Source organism: Rhea pennata, chromosome 1 (assembly GCF_028389875.1).
Source record: "Rhea pennata isolate bPtePen1 chromosome 1, bPtePen1.pri, whole genome shotgun sequence".
NCBI classification, from domain to species: Eukaryota; Metazoa; Chordata; class Aves; order Rheiformes; family Rheidae; genus Rhea; species Rhea pennata.
In genome coordinates this window covers 155,864,748-155,884,679 of record NC_084663.1, presented here as the reverse complement: position 1 = coordinate 155,884,679, position 19,932 = coordinate 155,864,748, and the positions used below count along the sequence as shown (strand labels likewise).

At 36.5% G+C, this 19,932-nt stretch overlaps 1 protein-coding gene across 1 annotated transcript in view; it reads right to left on the bottom strand.

The window, feature by feature from the left end:
* Positions 1–19,932, bottom strand: part of NALF1 (NALCN channel auxiliary factor 1) — a 475,762-nt gene that overhangs the window by 8,952 nt on the left and 446,878 nt on the right. The window contains exon 2 of the mRNA XM_062575600.1: positions 2,571–2,742. Coding sequence (XP_062431584.1) covers positions 2,571–2,742 — 172 coding nt within the window. The remainder of the gene's footprint in view (positions 1–2,570; positions 2,743–19,932) is intronic.

Genomic DNA, 19,932 nt, shown 5'->3' with positions numbered 1-19,932 from the left:
AAGATGTTATTGTTTTTTTAAAAAAAATCCCCAGATTCCTGAAATTTAACAGAAAGAAATCATCTCATAGGCAGATGTCCTTCCTCTCCAGATAATATTTTATAATTAACAATATTCCTTAGCCAGCCTTTCATTTGTTTTATAGCAGGGAAAAAAAATCTCATTCTAGCACAACCTAACTCAGTTCCTGCTGAATCTCTCCAAAAATGTAAGTCAACATTTTGAAAAAGAACCAGTAGGATTCTGCTCTTTGTGGGATATTATCACAATCAGGAGGAAAAGAGATGGTCAGGCCTGATTTAAATGAATGAGAATTTGTGGCAAAATACAGTTCATAAATAATCCTCGAATGCAAAATTTACTTATCTCCGGTAGTGGAGCTCAAGAGCCAGCTTGACTTTAGTCAAATAAGGACACCAGACAACCAGTTATAACATCTAAATCCCAAACAGAAATACCTTCAACCCAACTCTCTGTTTTGCTAATAAACTTCATACAACTCAGTAACAGCAGGATCAACAACGAGAAATTACCAAAACAGATCTACTGGTCAGGTATTCACAGAAGTACAGCAGGAGAAAAGATCCCTCAAGATATAAGACACTTGCTTTCAGGAATTTTCTGCAAAAGAAATTCAGCTGAACTGTCAGGTCACAAGCTATGCTGAGTTAGAGAATTTCCAGATTGTTAGTGTTAGGCACACTTGAGTTTGCATAAAAAAATTCTGGTTTCATTAAGCTGCAGAAAAGTTTAAATCTTTAGTCACACAGAAAGCATTAGTTTAAATTCTCAGTGTTCTGTGGCAAGAATTGTTTTTACACTATGTTACTGATTTAAAAAGGTGGTGGCTAGGCGTCTGTACCCTGGCAAAAGTTTGAACTGTAACCTCATAACTCCTCAGCATTTTTGCTTGCATACTACTGCCTGGCATCAATATTCTGCTTCCTATGTTTCTGTGGGTATGTGCTCCGTCCCCCTGATGCTGAGCTGCCTGACACAAGAAAAAACAAGGAACCATGGGTTAGTGTGCTGCTGAGTCTAAGTTTCAAATTGCCCTAATTTTAAATGCCTGCAATAAGAGCTTAGTGACTAAAGTCAGCTACAGCCAAAAATGTGTAGACAATATAGTTAGCAGGGTCTAGAGAGCCAGTTAGCTAACAGATGTAGTTGTCCACCTAAGATGAATTAAAAAGCTCTCAGGTCTGCTAGCTGTTTATACCACGTCCTCATTGACTGTAGTAGGAGCTTGGTCATAGAGTTCATATGTAGACACTTGCATTACTATCTTCAGTAAAGTGAATTTAATCCTTCCCTAAATCTCCTTTTTATCTTTAACTTGGAGATATTGACTGTCAAGAATCTCTGAATCTTTGAAAAGTCAATTTTTTAGGTTTTAAGAATGAATCTGGACTTGGAGATGAACTAGAAGATGGAATGAGGAAATGTGTAAGTATTTCTTAAGAGATATTCTAAAATAATTACTAATATGTTTCTGTTTATTGGCTTTTTATTCTTTGACCTTGTATGCATGTGCAAGTGTGCACACACATATGTATAGAAGCACCCACACACACAAACACATACAGACACACACACACACACACACACACACAAACACACCCTTTTATATGTATAAATGTATATTAAGTAAAAATGCCCTCTATCTCTTACTTCAGCTTGTCCTACCTTAAACTAGAAAATAATCGTCATTTGTTTATTCTATATTCATATTGGAAGGGAATTAATATTTATGAAATGCATTGAAGACAAGTGCTGAGCACTATTACTCTATTGATGACTATTGAATCAGAATTCAGCTTACATTTCATTATGCTATCCTTTGCATATGGATAGATATTGCTGGATTTTGTGCAGTAGACTGAATCAAGATTGAAGTGGGACAAGAGTAAACATCTTGCTATCCGAAACCCACCAAAATCCAAACACAGGGTGGAAGGTGAAGTGATTTGCCACAGTGACTATGCCTACCTGGTAAGGAATACTCCTGACATTTTATTGTTTACTCTATTTTTAACTAGCCGACACCGAACAACTCATTTAGTGTCAAGCTCTTTCCTGTGCAGCCCTGATTTAAGGTGGATGATGCCTAATTTTAGATATTCAGGCCAGGCTGTCAAATGATCCAAGTGCTGAAATCTCTTTTGATTGGTTTAATGGGAATAAAGTGCCTAAATATCTTTGAGATTGTGGGATGGTATTATAGGCACCAAGATCCTACAAATGACTTTGATGTAAGCTAAAGTTTTATATGAATGAATATTCAGTCAGTGCTGAGCACATAGAAGTGCGAGGTACCTGAGACCTCTCTGTTTGAGTCAGAAAAAAATTTATTTTAGTAATTTTGTTTTTCAAAGTTAATGACTATGGAAAGCTGTAGCGAAAATTTGCCTTACTAAATCTGCACTCAAATTCTAGCACCTTTGAGAATCTTTGCCATGAGAAAAGCTTTCTGGATCTTGTAGTTAAAGCTACCAGAGGAAACATCATCCACATTCTCCTCCACATTTAAACTTACGACAATAAGTAAGATGAGCTTTTCTGTACTATACCTGTACAGATGAAACTTGATAGTCCTCCATAGATGACATCATCGTTGTCAGGTAATATAAAGGGACACCTTGTCTGAACCTCCAAACAGTATTGCTTGCAAGGAATTCTGTTGCTGCAGTGAAACTGTGTGACTTCAAAATACTGGGAACAGAGCCAGGCTTTGTAGACAGTCTGGAAAAAGAGAAGAATTGGAAGAATAGGTGGATGACAATAGCACTGTCATTATTAGAAGTACATATTGTACAGAATATTTACATTAATATTACTTCTGAAATTAAACTCTGAGAAACTGAGTAAAACAAATTCGTAAGTTTAGCTACTCTCTCACTTAAAAAAGGAAAGCTTCAGCCAAGCTATTTAAAATTATTGCCATTTAAAAGCAACAGTCAATCAGGGCTAAGCTAATGCTAATGTTTTACCTTTGTTTATAGATAAGTACCTGTCTCAGCTGAACCTTTTCTTTACACACACGCACGCACGCATGCACGCACGCACGCATGCATGCACCACACCTTTCTAGCACTGTACCTTCATAAATAAACTATGGTCCTAACTCTGAAACTATTTTTGGGGGAAAAATAAGAATATGAATGCAAAAAAAAGAATTTCAAATTGAATTTAGGCCTGCTTTGTTCTTTCTATCATGTAAAGCTAAACCTTTGGGTCATGATAGATGACACTACTCTTCAAATAAAGCTCTTTCCAGTCCACAGCGTTCAAATACCCATTAGGGTGCGTGAACAACAACAGCTGCAGACTAGGGGATAAATCTACAGCACTGAGGGACCGCATTTACATTTAAGGGCAAAACGGAAGTGTTAAAGTTGTCATCTGACACTTTGTAGCTATAGCAGCAAAAGCTGTGATTATTACCATCATCATCATCATCACTGTCATTTAAACAGAGAACAAAATACATTGCCTTCAATTTCTTTAACCACTTCTCTTTTGAGCATAAGGGTTAAACTGAGTCTTTGAAACACAGAAGTGCTTCACATGTGTGATCATATAAAAGTAGATTGGACACCAGGCAACCAAAGTGATGATATGCCTGTTTGACTAAGTTCAAGAGCAACTTGTTTGTTTCCCATTTTTATTTTCCACTTATCTATTTTGAAGTACATTATTTACTGGCTAGATTGTTGCTATCTGGATTGTTATATAATGAGAATTTCCTTTCTGCATTCATTCAGAAATATATGAAAAGCTTAGTAACTTCATTTCTTTTATCAAGAGCTGAAAAGCAGTATAGTTAGCTGATTATTTTCCTTCTTTCTCTACCTGTTTTTAATAAAGCACAATTTTTAGCACTGAAAGTTCAAAAACTGATATCTGAAAAGAGTAATTTAGCGATGGATTTGGTACAATTTCATCACATTCCATTTTATCAGTTGCATTCTTTTTTTAGTGTTAGTAGAAGTTGTGTAATTAATTCTAGTTTAGTACTTCTAGAATCACAAAACTTTTACTTTAGCTTGTTTGAAGTGGCAGCAGGTATGGGTGATGTTGCTAGGTGATAAAGTGAACCCATTATCACTAATCTGTGGTTTATGATTACCTCTTTATAGTAGCTTTTACCTATTGCACTCTGTAGAACAAGAACGTTTTCATTACAAATTCAATTTTAATTGTTTACATGGGGGTCTTATCTGCAATAAATGATTAATGAGACAGAAGTTTAGGTGGTGTGTGTACTTTTTGTTCTTAAACTACATCTAAGCAGCAGTTGGTTTTCCTAGTGTTGACTGCTTACCCCACCGTACTTTAATGGTTCTGTTCCTCTATTGACATTTGCAACAACGAAAGAAAAGTAAAGTAATTGTTTTTTTTTTCCATTTTTAATTAGTCAGCGAGCATAATCTACTGGTTAGAGATAGGAACTCTGGCTCTAATAGCAGATAAATCTTCACAAATGTTTCATTTTGATCTCTAACACTCTAGACACATTTAAAATGGACACACATTTATTCTTTATAAAATAGAATTGGTCTAAGAGTAATAGACAGCTTATGAATCATATTTAAAAATTTACATCAACTTGTATGTGTATTGAACAGCACCTAATACTAGGCAACAAGATAACAGATAAACTTGTGTGTCTATGTAAGCAGGAAATTAATGTTTATTCAAGAACAGAAGTAAATAGCCTGATCATGGGCTTCCATGCACACTTTTATGTATCCATTACCAGTTCATACACATCATCTTCCTGCTCTGATCTTTCCACAAGCTCTTAGGCTTTGACTGAAAAGTACGTTTGAACTACTGTCCCTATGTTTTAAGATTGTATGATTATACCTCTTTCTGAGATCTTTCTCAGATAAGGACCTCCTACTCTGTATCCTTTTTATTGTAACTTCTCTCTTTCTGTCTTGCAATTTCTGTTAAGATTTTTAATATACTGGCCCCATTTTGGGAAACTATACTCTTTTTTGCTGTCAGACTTCAGAAAAACTGAGATTTTCAATATGTTCTGTCTTGATATGCAGTTATGTCGTGACACATTCTGGAGTAAGATACTGATATTTATCAGCATTTCTATACCCATGCTCTGGCTTCTTCAAAATTAAACCTTAGGTTTGTAGGCCAGATTACAGCTATGGAATGCTCCAACAACTCCAAGAAGCAGCATATGAGACCCTAGGGATGTGCACCTGAATAAGGAAGAAAAATAGGGTTAGAGCAAGATTTGAGCACTGGCTCACCTACGCCTTGTGTTAGCTCACTGCCTCCACGGTTTTGGCCTATGCTAACTAGCACAGTTCCGAGGAGTGCTCAACCATGTTTTAGGAAAAGTCATGTTCCAGGGACTGCTCCCAGTAAGTGTACATTCTTGCTTACTAGTAGAGACATGATCTAACTGCCTGCTTTCACAGCAAAGAACCAGTGTAATCTCATCCACCTTACTCAGGCTTCTTAGATGTTCTAGGTACCAAAGGGTTTACACAAATCAAGATTTTACATACCTAAAGATATATACCCAACAGAAAGTACTTGAACTGATTTCCTGTTTCTGTATACCATTCACTACACAATATCCTTTGCCTAAGTCCCATGATTGACCTGATTAAGCAGATCCAGAGCTCCAAAGTCTCTTTCGGGGACCTTAGAATTGATGGTAGTGGAAGGAGGCTTCTTTAGCTTAAATATCAGAAGTCTGTGATTTGGAACTGTAATTTACTGAAATTTTCCTAATTTTCCTAATAACAAAGCAGATATTTCATGTCTTTGATCAGCAAGTATTCCTTCTTATACACTGGATGGTATAATTTTTGATTGGTTCTACCCTATCTACCAGCAAATCTCAAATGTTGATCTTTAGACTCTTAAAGCACGCACATCTTAACGAAGGATGAAACCATCAATGACAGTGTATGTTGACTTCCATGTTGAGTATAATATGCATTCTGCAACTAAGCTTTAATAAAAACAAAATGTTTCATATTTTAAAGAATGTTAATGGTTAAATGCAAAGATTCATAGTCATAGTAAATGTTCCTGTTAATATTTATTATATATATAATAGTTTAAAGTTTTAGTTGTTTTTTGTTAATAATACTTTCCATATCATTTTCAGTGTGTGAGCTGAAATTGTCAGATGAATATTGCTCATCTGAATGGGGAAAATATTACATACATTAAATTTTTCATGTCTAGTAAATGTTGCAATGTTCCCATCTTATTGAAACAGAAAATATATTGTACATGATCATTGTGAGGGTAGTTTTTCATGCTCTTTCTATTTCTGTAATTAAAATTGCTTTTTATTTAACACAGCTCTTATATAACATCTGTTCTGAATTGCACAGTATCAATTACTGTGTTGACTTGATCCCTAGAAATCTGTGAAAAATAAGAGGGAGACTCCTACATTTTCCTTATTAAAACTGTTTTTTTTTTAAATGAAATACTCCTGTCCCTTTTCTTGCATGCCAATACTTCTTATTTGCAACCTAGCAACCTAGAAAACAATACATCCTAGATTCAAGCATCAACAGAATATTCTTATCTTTCTTACATAGTTTTATGGCATGTTGAGACAGATGAGTAACTCTAATTTCTGGAATAATAAAGAAACTCTTTCTCACTGCAGCAATGGAACCTAACTGACATTTATGGGAAGTCTTTATAGTGGCTTCAGCAAATTATGGGTCACTGATAAAAGATGTAGAAGACCTTGTTTGATAACATTGGTTAAGACAACAAAATGTTTGTCTTTCCCTGTTAGCACAATCTTTATCAAAAGACAGCATTTATTCTTAAGCAGGTGATGTTGTTCCAAAACAAAACAAAAAAGTTAAAAAAACCCTCCCCAAATCCTAGAATGACATCATCTCCTGTAACCTTTCAGATGCCTATCATGCAACAATGGTCACACTTAGGCACCAACAGATTGTGTTTGTGCCTGTACGTTCACTTGGATAAAGGCCATTCTGCCTTACGTAATGAAGTCCAGGAAAATGTTCAAAACTGTGTAAAGTGACTCACTACTAAACTCCTAAGTCCCATCCCTCTTCTCTAAAGGGAAGTGTAGCTCAAAAGATAGTATTACAACATATAGTTGATACATGTTACTTTGACCAGTAAAATTCATAAAACATAGAAGCCAGTGAAAAATTCATAAAGGCACATTTTTAAGTAATATTTTCTGGTATCCCTCATATATTTTCTGTTTTGTATTTTAAGATGCTATACATTCAGTCAGATTATAAGTGAAATTCTGATACTGTTTTCCGGCTGCTTCTTTAATTCTGATCTTTGCTCTTATATTGGACTTTTTCTAACATTATTTAGACAAAAGACAAGGGGTAACAGGGTAGGAATATCAAGTGTCAGACAGCCAGAGGCAGAGAAAATTCTCCAGATTTCACATTAAGTAATGGTTTCTAACACCAAATTCATACTCCTTCAAAATATGCATGGTCTCAGGATTCAAGTCAATATGTTTTGGATTACATTCCATGGAGAGCAAAGAGGGGCTATAGAAAGCTGCTTTTCCAGGGCTTTTCATTTTATGATATCTTTGATTAAAAAAAAAAAAAAAAAAAAAAAAAAGACAAAGAAACTCCTTACATGAACTGAACCAAACTGGGACATAATACTGGGAAAGATATATAACCTATAAATAAAACATAAGAATACACAACTGCCAAAGGCATTTCAAAAATCAAGAAGAAATCTCTAGTAATTTTCACTCTAACTGAAGCATCATTTTTGTTAATAGATATTTTGTGAATTTAAGTCAAGTCACCAAAAAGCTACCAAAAGGAAAAAAATACCAACAAACAGTTTTGGGGCTTCTTAAATTTTTAATTTCTGCTGCATAATATGATCTTGTGTGTATGTTGACTTTATTTGTGTGTATTAGATAAATATAATAATGTACATACAAGAAAAAAAAAAGAAGAAATTGTTTTCTGCTATTTTGAGAGACATTGAAAGCCTTTGAATAATTATTGAACAATCGCTAGTCAGAAACTTGTCAGACCAATCTCACAGGATGCAAAAACCTTCATGTTTTACTATCTTTATTTTTACTCTTTTTTGCAAGGAGGAAACATACAGGGAGAGAAGAGAGACAGCTGGATTATTGAGGTATCAGGGCAACCACATGCATAAAGTAAATCAATGTATTTAGCTAAATATCTTATCTTTGATTTGTCCATTTAGTGAAGGAATAAGATTGACATCAACAGAACTATAGGCACTCCATATCTGAAAAAGGGATACAGTCCTTGCTTTTAGACAAGATATGATGCAGGAATGATAGTATCACAGGAAAATATGGTCAACTTTCATATACAAAAACATAGCTATAACACTGAACAAAGGTTTGGTGACCTTAGTAGTTTTGCTCACCTAAATAAATTAAAATCTTGTTCCTGCAGGGAACTATTGAAAAAAACACTTTTCAGAAAGTGCATAGTCGATGATAGCTTTATATATCAGTATTGTATTTGTATGCATGGATACCTAGTCAGAGTGATCAAAATCAAAATGTTATTGCTTTTTTAAATGATAAATAATATCATAATACAGATGTATTATTAGTTAAGCAGATTTATTAATTCACTGTTTGGAATTCATTCTGTTTCCGCGTTATAAGTTCCAAGCCAAAATCTGGAAGCAGAAAATAATATTTTTTGACTTCAGTGAACAATCACCCATCACAAATAACTAGTTTCAGCAGTTCAAGAAATGAACACTTTACAAACAAACCAGACACTGAAATGCACTTGCTTGTCAAATCATTATAGATAATAAATGGATTTAGGCTAAAGAACAAAAAAGGAAGGCTGTTTGTGAGGAATTTTGAAAAAGTAGAAGAACATGGCATGTTCTTTTTCTTCCAGGAGATCAAGAAGAGCACTTATTTTTGTCTCATGTAAGGAAGATCAGTCCAAATATTGCCTCCATCACACGTAAGGTTAGACTGCATCTCAGTTATGCTTTCTGGTCTTGAAAGGCAGTCAGACAGAGCTATTAGCTAAACTGGTTGCATGATTTGCCTGGAGAGGAGCCAGTACTTGTTCTCCTCATATGTCCTCAATATCTCCTCAAGTGGAAGCCAGGTGGAAGACTGCGTTGGATGTAACGTTAGAAGACTTGCAACTGGCTGCACAATGGCACAAAGCTCATTTTAATCGTATGACCAATATTTACTAACATTGCAAAAATGATGAGAAGTTAAAGTTATATTTACTATGCATTTATGTGCACAGTCTTTCTCTCTCCTCCTCTCACTCTCACTCACTCATACATGCACAATATGTGGGATTCTAAATAGCCTAATTTCTATCAAAACAGATTGAGCATGGAGCCTGAATCATCTGAGTCACACTGTATGAGATGTATCGGTAGCGTAGAGAGGAAAAACTCAATCAGTTTCATTCTCTATTGCTGCCTAAAACTATTCTTCTTAGTTTTCCAGAACTGAATTCAGCGCTCTTCTCCTACCTCTTCCCCCTTCAATCCTGACCTCTGTTATCATCACATTTCTAAATGAATAATGTGATATTTCAAGGAAAGGAAGTATTTATTAAGCTATTTTTCTTGAAAATTACTTTTACTTTTTTCTAACTGAACAAAAATCTGATGTTACTAGCTGGATTCTCAAAATAATAAAACAAAAGGAAATCATTAAAGAGTTCTTACTGTGTCGATGTGGAGGATGTTGGGAAGGAAAGAACGTAGGAAGGGAAGTCAGAATAGAAACTGTGGCCAGAGTAGCAAATTTTCTTAATCAAAACAATTTTTGACTACTTTACATTGACCTTTCTCATATTTATCTTCAGTATAAAGTTGAAGTCTTCAGAGAACAATTTTAAAATTTAACATAATGATTGAAAAAGAGGAGCCTTCTCATGAATGAACTTCAGAGGCATTCTTTTCATTGACATTTTCAAACTCATCAGATAATTATATTTTATCATGATAAAGGTATTAATAAAATTGCCTTGGGACAGTATGATAAGATTCCAGTTGAGATGCTACCAAAACTTGTGATTATTTTAGGCTTAATTCTGAAGTCTTTCTGTATACTGAGCAGTACCTCAGGCTGTGGCTGACTAATCCATCGATTTTTCCAAGAATATTCATGAAATAACTTACTACATAAGTTGAACTTTTCTAGTAGAACTGGATCCAGAAACAGCACTCATTTTTAAAGCATTATTTTTGCACTTCAAAATAGTGATGTGGCCTTTCAAGAATTTACTGTATTGTTCTACCTCAGTGGTCCTTAGTCTGTGCTGACTCATTGACAACAACAATGAGAAGGCTGTGTGCTGAGAATAAAATCCTTTTTTCTCTTCCCATCAGCCTCAGTTTTAGCATATGATTTCCTGCAGCCAAAACTAACTTTAAGGACTCTTTCATGCAACTTGGGTAAATGTATGGGTGATGTTCACTTTACACGGCTAGTGCCTGCCTGATTCATAGAGCTATGAATGTATGAACTGCCTCTATCTGTTATTCTGGGACATTACCACTATCAATAATGTTGTCTTTCCTAGAGTTCCCCCCTCAACCTTTATTTAAAATTTTTAAAAAAATATCTAAATCAGCATTTACTCTCTTTACTCTTCCTTTACTTTTTTTTAGCTTTTTCATGCATCTCTTTTCCTTAAAGGGTAGAGTTACTAGGTGTATTAGAAAGTCAAAAATAATAACAGTTCTCTTCAGAAATTGTGATATTATTAGTAACAAAATACTAACTTTCTAAGCCTTTGCTTGTCCAGATCAAGTTGCAAAAGACATCCACTCTTTTAGAATTGTGCATAGCACTGGCCAGACAAAGATGAATGTGTCAAAAAATATCTAGGAAATAGGAGGACTAGAAGTTAATGTAATTGTGAATTTCTTGCCAGCAATGCAAGACCTCAGAAGAGCATGCCTACTTCCTTCTGTGACAATGCTTTTGCAGTAAAATTCACTTTAAATTTTATGTATGTTGTATAGCAGGGAAGTAAAAGCTACTGTCACCTTCCAGCTAACTCACTGTTTGTGGAATACAATCTCTAAAAGGCTTTTAACATTTGGAAAGTCAGAGTATTGTGTGTTGTTTTGAGTGACAGTGCTGCTTTTTAAGAAACACATGGGTCAACTTCAGTGTCTGCTTTGTGCATCAAAACCTGAGATATCCTACTGTACATGCAGAGATAGACATACATACATAGTCTACAAATGTATTTTATAAAGACTACACAACCAAAATATAGATGGCTAACTGGTCCAAGATCTGATTAAGTCTGACAAGGGTACTGTTACAAATGTGAACTCCCCCAGGAACTTTGTCAGTTTTGAGCAGCACGGACTATCTGACTTCAGGAAAACTATATGTTCCATGGGTACTGTAGCATAAAAATCAGCTCTTATGGAGAGCCTTTTGCATAAAAGAGCTGCTGGACTGCTAATGGAATTTCTCTACCACTGGCCTTTTCTCTCAGTTCTGTTCAGAAACTGTAGGTAGTCTCTGAATAGAGCTGGCTAAATAAACGAATAATGTATAAACAATGATATAATAGAAAAGATCAAACCTCCAAAGTCAATTATTTGCAATGAGAGTTGGCAATACAGTCGGGTGATTAAAGTCTTCATGACATTTGGTTGAAAACATCAACAGAACAGTAGTTTTGGAAAATGCAAGCTACTGAAAGTAAGATACTTCACAGGAACAAGTTAATTTTCTTGACATTTTAAATGGACAAAAAATAATTTCTATTTGATTTCAACACTATCAAAATGAAACAATTTTCACTGGTGAAATATTCTTTTTCAATAGAGTTCAAATATTTATGTTCCAAGGATCTATTGTCATTCCATTTACACAGAAAAGTATGACACTTTAAACATTAATTTATATGTACATTAAACCATTTTTTTATTTTATGCACATAACATTTTTTATTTTACCATGTTACTTTATTAACTCAAATTGTTCTATTTTGTAGAAAAGTTGGTTTATACATGCACACATGGGAGTTACACACACACACACACACAAATCTTTATTCTAAGAGAATTATAATTTTGTTTTCACTTTTTTATCTGATCTGGAATGAAAGCAAATTAGAATCTGAGAACAGACATTACATTTTCCAGCTATTTCATTCTACATAAATTTTTTACCTTCCTTGTATTAAAAGACAACACTAGGAAATGAGCATGCCTGTTTCATATTATGGAAACTAATGCCTGAAATTTGCAGTAATTTGAGGACAAACACAGCTGTCTGTTGGTTATTTTGACCTTTGATTTTATTTATATTTTATTATAATTAATACATTCTCTATGTGCATGGTTGGAATATCGTGAGATAAATATTTTAATATTTATCTAGAAGAACTTAATGCCAGAGAATACAAAGTATTATATTCATTATATTAAAGACAAAATCTTTTCACGTTTGCTAAATAACATTAAAATATAGTAAACTTTTTTTTTCTTTCTATTTTACTAGAAGATTAAACTTTAATGTCTCAAACAATTAATTTCATTTGAAAGAAATGAATTACATTTTATTCAAAAATAGAGCAAAGGTAAACGAAAGTTGAAAATTATTTGCCAGAACATTGTTGATCTTAGTTTCAGTTCACATACTAAGATTTCTTCTAAGCAGATACAAATGGGAGGAATGACAAGCTGCTCAGCTCACAGTTCTGTTGTTTGTATTGGAAAAGACAACTAGAAAAATGCAGATATGTCAGCTACTAATATGAATCTATTTCTCTGGTTATGGAGAAAATACTATAGTGGAGATAGCATCAATGTCTCTCCGTCACTTTGTCAATCTTTAAAGGAAATTAGGCACACATATAGAAGATATCTACAACTTTTTTATCTGCCAAAATAAATTAAGCTTTTTCAATGGAACAGATACTGTGTAAAAAACAAATCCAGCAGCCCTCTCTTTCTAGTGATTAGCTATCCAAGCAACTGGGGTCATCTTAACGATTAATTTCAATTTTGTTTCATAATACTCTAAAACCTGAACTCATCATCCGTATTAGAATTCATTCTTAGCTCTTAATATTGCAAAGAAACTTGCTTTTGAAGATCATAAACATCCCTTCGATTGAGCTTAAAGGAAACTGAAAATTAAATAACTCATCATAGAAATATGTAGTCTAGTAAAAAGTAAAAGGGGGATACTAGCCTTTGATCTTGTGAGCCTAATAATACTCCATCTAATCAAATACTATAATAAAATGTTCAAATGTGATATGATTAAAATAAAATAAATGAGTAATCCTTAAAATATCCGATCAACTTCCCTAGAAGATCTTAGGACCACCAACTTGGAGTCAGTTCTCAATGGGCAAAGGTCTCAGAGTTTTACATTCTTCTCTAAAAATACGTTTGAATTCATGAACCAAAAGACCTGGAAAGTCTTTATGTTCAACCTTTATCTCTACTTTTTAAAATTACAGTAGTCTATATAAATCAGCTCAGCATCCTATTGCTCAAAGGATGGATACCGCTGACTACCAGTCTATACAGTAGGCCAACACAGTTTCTCTTTTTATACCTTCTGCTTTCTCAGATTAAGGATGTGATTTTTTTTGGCCTAAGTTTTAGTGATATTCAGAAGAGAGAATTCACTTATTGGCCTTGTTCTGCAGTCTCCTGCTACTCCTGGGGCAAGTGACCACCAGATAGTGGAGTTCCGCATCCTGCAGGAAAGAAGTAAGGCAACAAGCAGGATTACAACCCTGGACTTCAGCAGAGCGGACTTTGGGCTCTTCAGAGGCCTAATTGGTAGAGTCTCATGGGTTAAGGCCCTAGAAGGAAGGGGAGTCCAGGAGAGCTGGCTAATATTCAAACATCCCTTCCTCCAAACTCAAGAGCGGTACATCCCTCTGAGAAGAAGTGCAGCAAAAGCGGTAGGAGACCTGCATGGGTGAGCAAGGAGCTCCTGGCCAAATTCAGACAGAAGAAGAAAATACACAGAATGTGGAAGAGGGGACAGGCTGCTTGGGAGAATTACAGGAATACAGCCAGAGTATGTAGAGATGCAGCAAGGAAGGGTAAGGCCCAGTTGGAATTGAGTCTGGCAAGGGATGTCAATGACAACAAGAAGGGCTTCTTCAAATACATCATCAGCAAGAGGAGGACTAGGGAAAATGTGGACCTGCTACTGAATGGGACGGGGGCCCTGTTGACAAGGGATACAGAGAAGGCAGAGTTACTAGATGCCTTCTTTGCTTCAGTCTTCACATCTAAGGGCAGCCCTCAGGAATCCCAGAGCCTGAATGCGAGGGAGAAAGTCTGGAGAAGGGAAAACTTTCCTTTGGTTGAGGAGGATAGGATTAGAGACCTTCTGGGCAGGCTAGACATTCACAAATCCATGGCTCGGATGGGATGCACCCACGAGTACTGAGGGAGCTGGTGGATGTTGTTGCCAGGCTGCTCTCCATCATCTTTGAAAGGTCCTGGAGAACTGGAAAGGTGCGTGAGGACTGGAAGAAAGCCAGTGTCACTGCAGTCTTCAAAAAGGGCAAGAAGGAGGAGCCAGGCAACTATAGGCCGGTCAGCCTCACCTCCATCCCTGGAAAGGTGATGGAACAGCTCATTCTGGATGTCATCTCCAGACATATGGAGGTTAAGATCAGGAGTAGCCAGCAGGGATTCACCAAGGGGAAATCCTGCTTAACCAATATGATAGCCTTCTGTGATGGAATGACTGGCTGGGTAGATGAGGGCAGAGCAGTGGACGTTGTGTACCTTGACTTCAGCAAGGCTTTTGACACTGTCTCCCATAACATCCTCCTACATAAGCTCAGGAAGTGTGGGTTAGACGAGTGGACTGAGAACTGGCTGAAAGGCAGAGCTCAGAGGGTTGTCATCAGTGGCGTGGAGTCTAGCTGGACACCTGCGGCTAGTGGTGTCCCCCAGGGCTTGGTACTGGTTCCCATCTTGTTCAACTTCTTCATCAGTGACCTGGATGAAGGGACAGAGTGCCTCCTCAGCAAGATTGTCAATGATACCAAGCTGGGAGGAGTGGGTGATATAGCTGAGGTCTGTGCTGCCATTCAGAGAGACCTGGACAAGCTGGAGAGTTGGGCAGAGAGGAACCTCATGAGGTTCAACAAGGGCAAGTGCAGAGTCCTGCACCTAGGGAAAAATAACCCAATGCACCAGTACAAGGTGGTGGTTGACCTTCTGGAAAGCAGCTCTGCAGAGAAGGACCTGGGAGTGCTGGTGGATGACAAGTTGACCATGAGCCAGCAATGTGCCCTTGTGGCCAGGAAGGCCAATGGTCTCCTGGGGTGCCTTGGGAAGAGTGTTGCCAGCAGGTGAAGGGAGGTGATCCTGACCCTCTCCTCAGCCCTGGGGAGGCCTCATCTCGAGTACTGTGTCCAGTTCTGGGCTCCACACCACAAGAGAGACATGGAGCTACTGGAGAGAGTCCAGTGTAGGGTTACGAAGATGATCAGAGGGCTGGAGCACCTGCCCTGTGAGGAACGGCTGCGAGAGCTGGGCCTCTTCAGCCTGGGGAAGAGAAGCCTGAGGGGGGATCTGATCAATGTGTACAAGTACCTGAAGGGAGGGTGTCAAGGGGACGGGGCCAAACTCTTTTCAGTTGCCCCGTGTGACAGGACAAGAGGCAATGGGCAGAAATTGAAGCACAGGAAGCTCCGCCTGAGCGTGAGGGGGAATTTCTTCCCTGTGAGAGTGACGGAGCACTGGCACAGGTTGCCCAGAGAGGTTGTGGAGTCTCCTTCTGTGGAGATCTTCAAGGCCCACCTGGATGCAACCCTGTGTAACATGCTGTAGGTGACGCTGCTGAGCAGGGAGGTTGATCTCCCGAAGTCCCTTCCAACCTTACTGATTCTGTGATTCTATGATTCTATGCTTTGCTCTGCTGTGGGAAATGCTGCAGAGCTAGCAAAGCTACCCACAACTGGGAAACTCCTCAGCTGTGCCCTCTGCTCCTCAGGTAGAGATAATGTGCTCTCCTAGCGAATATGATTTATGGGCTATGAGATCACAAGCTGAGCTCAGGGCCCTGGGTTTACCAGAACAAGGTAAATTTTTGCATTTATCTTTCCCTGCTTACACCTGCCAATTTGGCAATCATCTCCATAAGGACTGTAAGAAAACTTTTTGACCTCTGATTTCCCCAGATCAGAGTAGGAACCATCAAGTTTCTACCTAAGGATCTATGCAAACTGTCTGCAGTATGGTTCACAGTGACAACTCACTTCTATAAGTGCATCATTCAGAACTCCTGTACCATATAACATACTAATGAAACATTAAACTTTTTCCTTTCTTTTATTACCTCTCAGAAATGTAGGCTTTGTTTTGTTTTGTTTTTACTTTTCCATTCCTTTTTTTATATTCTTGGAGGTGTAACATGTTCTCATGTCTGGATGCCTGGCAACACTTAGAAAAAAAGAAAAGATCCAATTCTTTTACAAACCTTCTTGTACTTCTGGAGTTTCCCAAGAAGACTAAAGAACCTCCCAGCAATTGCTTTTGAAGAAGGGCCAATTTTCAGCATTATTATACCTTTCTTTAGATGAAATAGCTGATTTTAATAATATATACAATGTATATCATATCTATCATATCGCTTTTAATCTTCAAAATGCGTGACTAATACTGAGACCAATTCTGTACATTTAGTCCATAGAAAAAGCTTTTGATCTGTGTCAGTCTCATCAGGCTAGCTGAGGTGGAAATTGCAAGACATTACAATAGGTACCAAAAGAGTTTTATAGTGAGTGTAACACCACTCTGAGTAGCAGTACTTGCTAAAGTCTCCATAAAGAGAAATAGCGCTTGCTTCAGTAGCCCTCTAAGCCCTCTATCTGATTTCCATCATCTTTAATAATATTACAACAAAAAATATTCTTATATGATATGTCAAAATGCTTCCATTGATTGATGCAGTATTTTTGTGGGAAATTGAATAAAATTCTATAATTCCAGTTCTTGCTTCCCATTTGATTCCTATGGCTTTTATAATATTATCTTAATTTCAGACATTCAACTGTTTACTGACACACCTTTCAGTTTTATTAGGTCACTAACATCGATGGGGAAAAAAAATGAGATGAAGGATTTTGCCTTTCACATTTACTTTCCTTTACTGTTACTGCAGCTTGTTCAGAAAATAGAGGACAATGGTGGAAATATATCAAAAGAGCTTAAGAATAAAAAATCAGAGCAGCTACCAAAAATTAAACAGTGTCATTAAAAAGAGTTAATAGTTTAGGTGGCTTGAGAGTAGAAAATATTCTACTGTATATTTCAGAATGATTCCCTGAGTCATCCAGAGATTCTCTAACAACAAAGACACAGATCTATTTGTAAGCTAATCAGTTACTTAAAATAATATTTCAAAATGGAATAATAAAACATACTGAAGATGGTGATATGAGAAGGGCTAACCAGCCTGATTTCTGCAAAGGTAAGCTGTCTCTCTAATGGCTCATAATTCTTTCAATATGTAACAATGAAAATGTGATCCTGGTGACAACTGATTTAGTCCTGCAAAAATTCACTCTGAAGGTCTCTCAAAAGGATAGCAAATAAATTAAACTTTTATTGCTTGAGAATAGTATATTGTCATGCATAAAAATGCGTAAGGGAAAACAAAAGAATGGAAAAAGGAATCAGTTTTCATCAGTACAAAAGGTTAAAAGTGGGGTGCATGAGGTTTCCATATTTTCCATAGTTTGTTCAGTAATATATTAATGAATTAGAAAGAGGGCTAAACAACACAGAAGCAAATGTGCAGGAAGAGGAAAGGTTAATCAAGTTCAGAATAGACATTAAGAACTTCAACTAAACTTAAAACTTGGAGAATGAACAATGAAGTTCAATGCTGAAGAATTTAAAGTAGCAAGCCCTTGAGAAGAAAATTTTAACTGGTTATATACCTTAAGGGATTTTCCATTTAGTTTATCAGTCCAGGAAAATAATCTGGGTCTTGCTGTTCGGTGATGTTCAGAGCAATCTCTGTGTAGTTACAGCCAAAAAAAGACAACAGATGGATGCACAAATGCTAGGAAACAAGAGGGAAACTCACTCAGTGTCCTGCATAGCCAATGACACACAGTCACCTGGAATACTCTGCCCAGAAACAGCTAATCTCACCCCAAAAAGGAGGTGTGAGATAGGAAATATCAGAAGGGAGCTCCATGACTGGGACCTCTGGAGAAAAATTGAAAGATCAAGATAAGAGACTTTAGAAAGAAGATGAGTAAGAAAGAGCAGGATACATAAAATGGTGAATGTTGTTAGGAGAATGGATTTATGTCTCAGGACTCAGGGAGAAAAGAAATAATACAACTGAAAAATCTCAGTTTCAAAATAATAACAGGAAATATTTTCCATGTTAGTCTTATAGTTAACATTCATTACAAAAACTTTTCTGTGAGAACAAGAAAGCACAATTCAAATAACGATCTTTCTAAAGTAAGTCTGTATGTTCCCCTCTATAATTAATAGAGGAAAAAAGATTTTTGAAGGCCTTCCAGGAGCAAAGTAGAGTCCACCATAGATACTTCATGTAGTGGGACTGGATCTCTCTTTAAAGACCCTATAGCCATTTCTTGCTCTTGAATATATAAAGGCATTGGTCATTACTTTAGAGGTGCAGTATATTTTTGTTTATAAGTGAAGTGTTTGAGTCTTCAAAAAACTCTCTCACTTTCAGACCTAAAGATTGGGAAACATCTGTGATGCTACCCTGTTTGAACTTGCTGGCTTCTTCCTGTGCAAGATCTATCACTGGCTACTGCGGAAACAAGATAGTGGACTAAGTGATTATTGATAAGGTCCTGGATGGCACAGGCTGTCTTCCTGTGGACAGGTGCCTAACAGAGAATTCTAATTTTGGGGGTAAGCAACATGAATAAATTCCTTTTCAGTTTCATTGATGTATGCCCCAGAGCACATAACAAGTTCAGAAGACTTCATTAGCTTCCTGTCTTTATTGACTAAGCACAGAATACCCATATCCTCCAAAAAGTCAGGGAGAATCCTATAAAAGAATTCAGTGGAAACACTTGGTCTAATTTGTCCACACTGTTTATTAAAAAGTGAGAAGACAAAAGGTGAAAAGGTATGTGTTTATTGTAGTAAAAGTAAAAAAATAAATATTTATCAAAAAAATCTAAAGGATGCAAAGGAAATTTGATTTCTTTTATATAATGCAACCACTTAGATTAGATTCAGGTTAATTACTCCAATTCATACATGGTAGTTCCATGATGAATTAAAGTAACCATAAACAGAAGCCATTGCTAAAATGGTTGGACCTACCCATATTTTTATCCTAGATGAGCATTCCTGTTACTATCCTTGTATTGGCAACAATATTAGTGTAGCCCTATGTTAAAACAGGCTAATTCTTCTATATTGACTTTATTTTCTGTAGAATAGATTTGTGATGCAGCCCTTCAGACTCACGAATTGCAAGCCTGGCAGAAAACCTGCAGCACGAACAAGGAGTAAAGGAAGCCCTACCTCTTTTTGTGCAGACGTGCGCATTTACAGACTAAGTGATTGTGGAATCTAAACCTACACCTTTAGGTAGTTTGTGACCACCAGGTGCTCCAGAAGCATAGATTATGTCTTCTGTTTTACATTTCCTCAGCAGTGACTGAAAAAGAAAAAAGAAAGTACAGAAAGGCATAAAATAATAAATCAAAATAGCTTAATAGGAAAAAAAAGCCCCCCCCCCTTTTTTTTTAAAGCAGAAGCATTAACATCTCTTTAGTTAAAATTAGGCCACAGGTTATTTTTGATCTTTAAGTTTTAGTTTGAAACTTTACGTGCTATAAAACTTTTGAATACATTGCTATTTTTAAGTTTTCACTGTCATTTTGTGATTATTTTTATTCC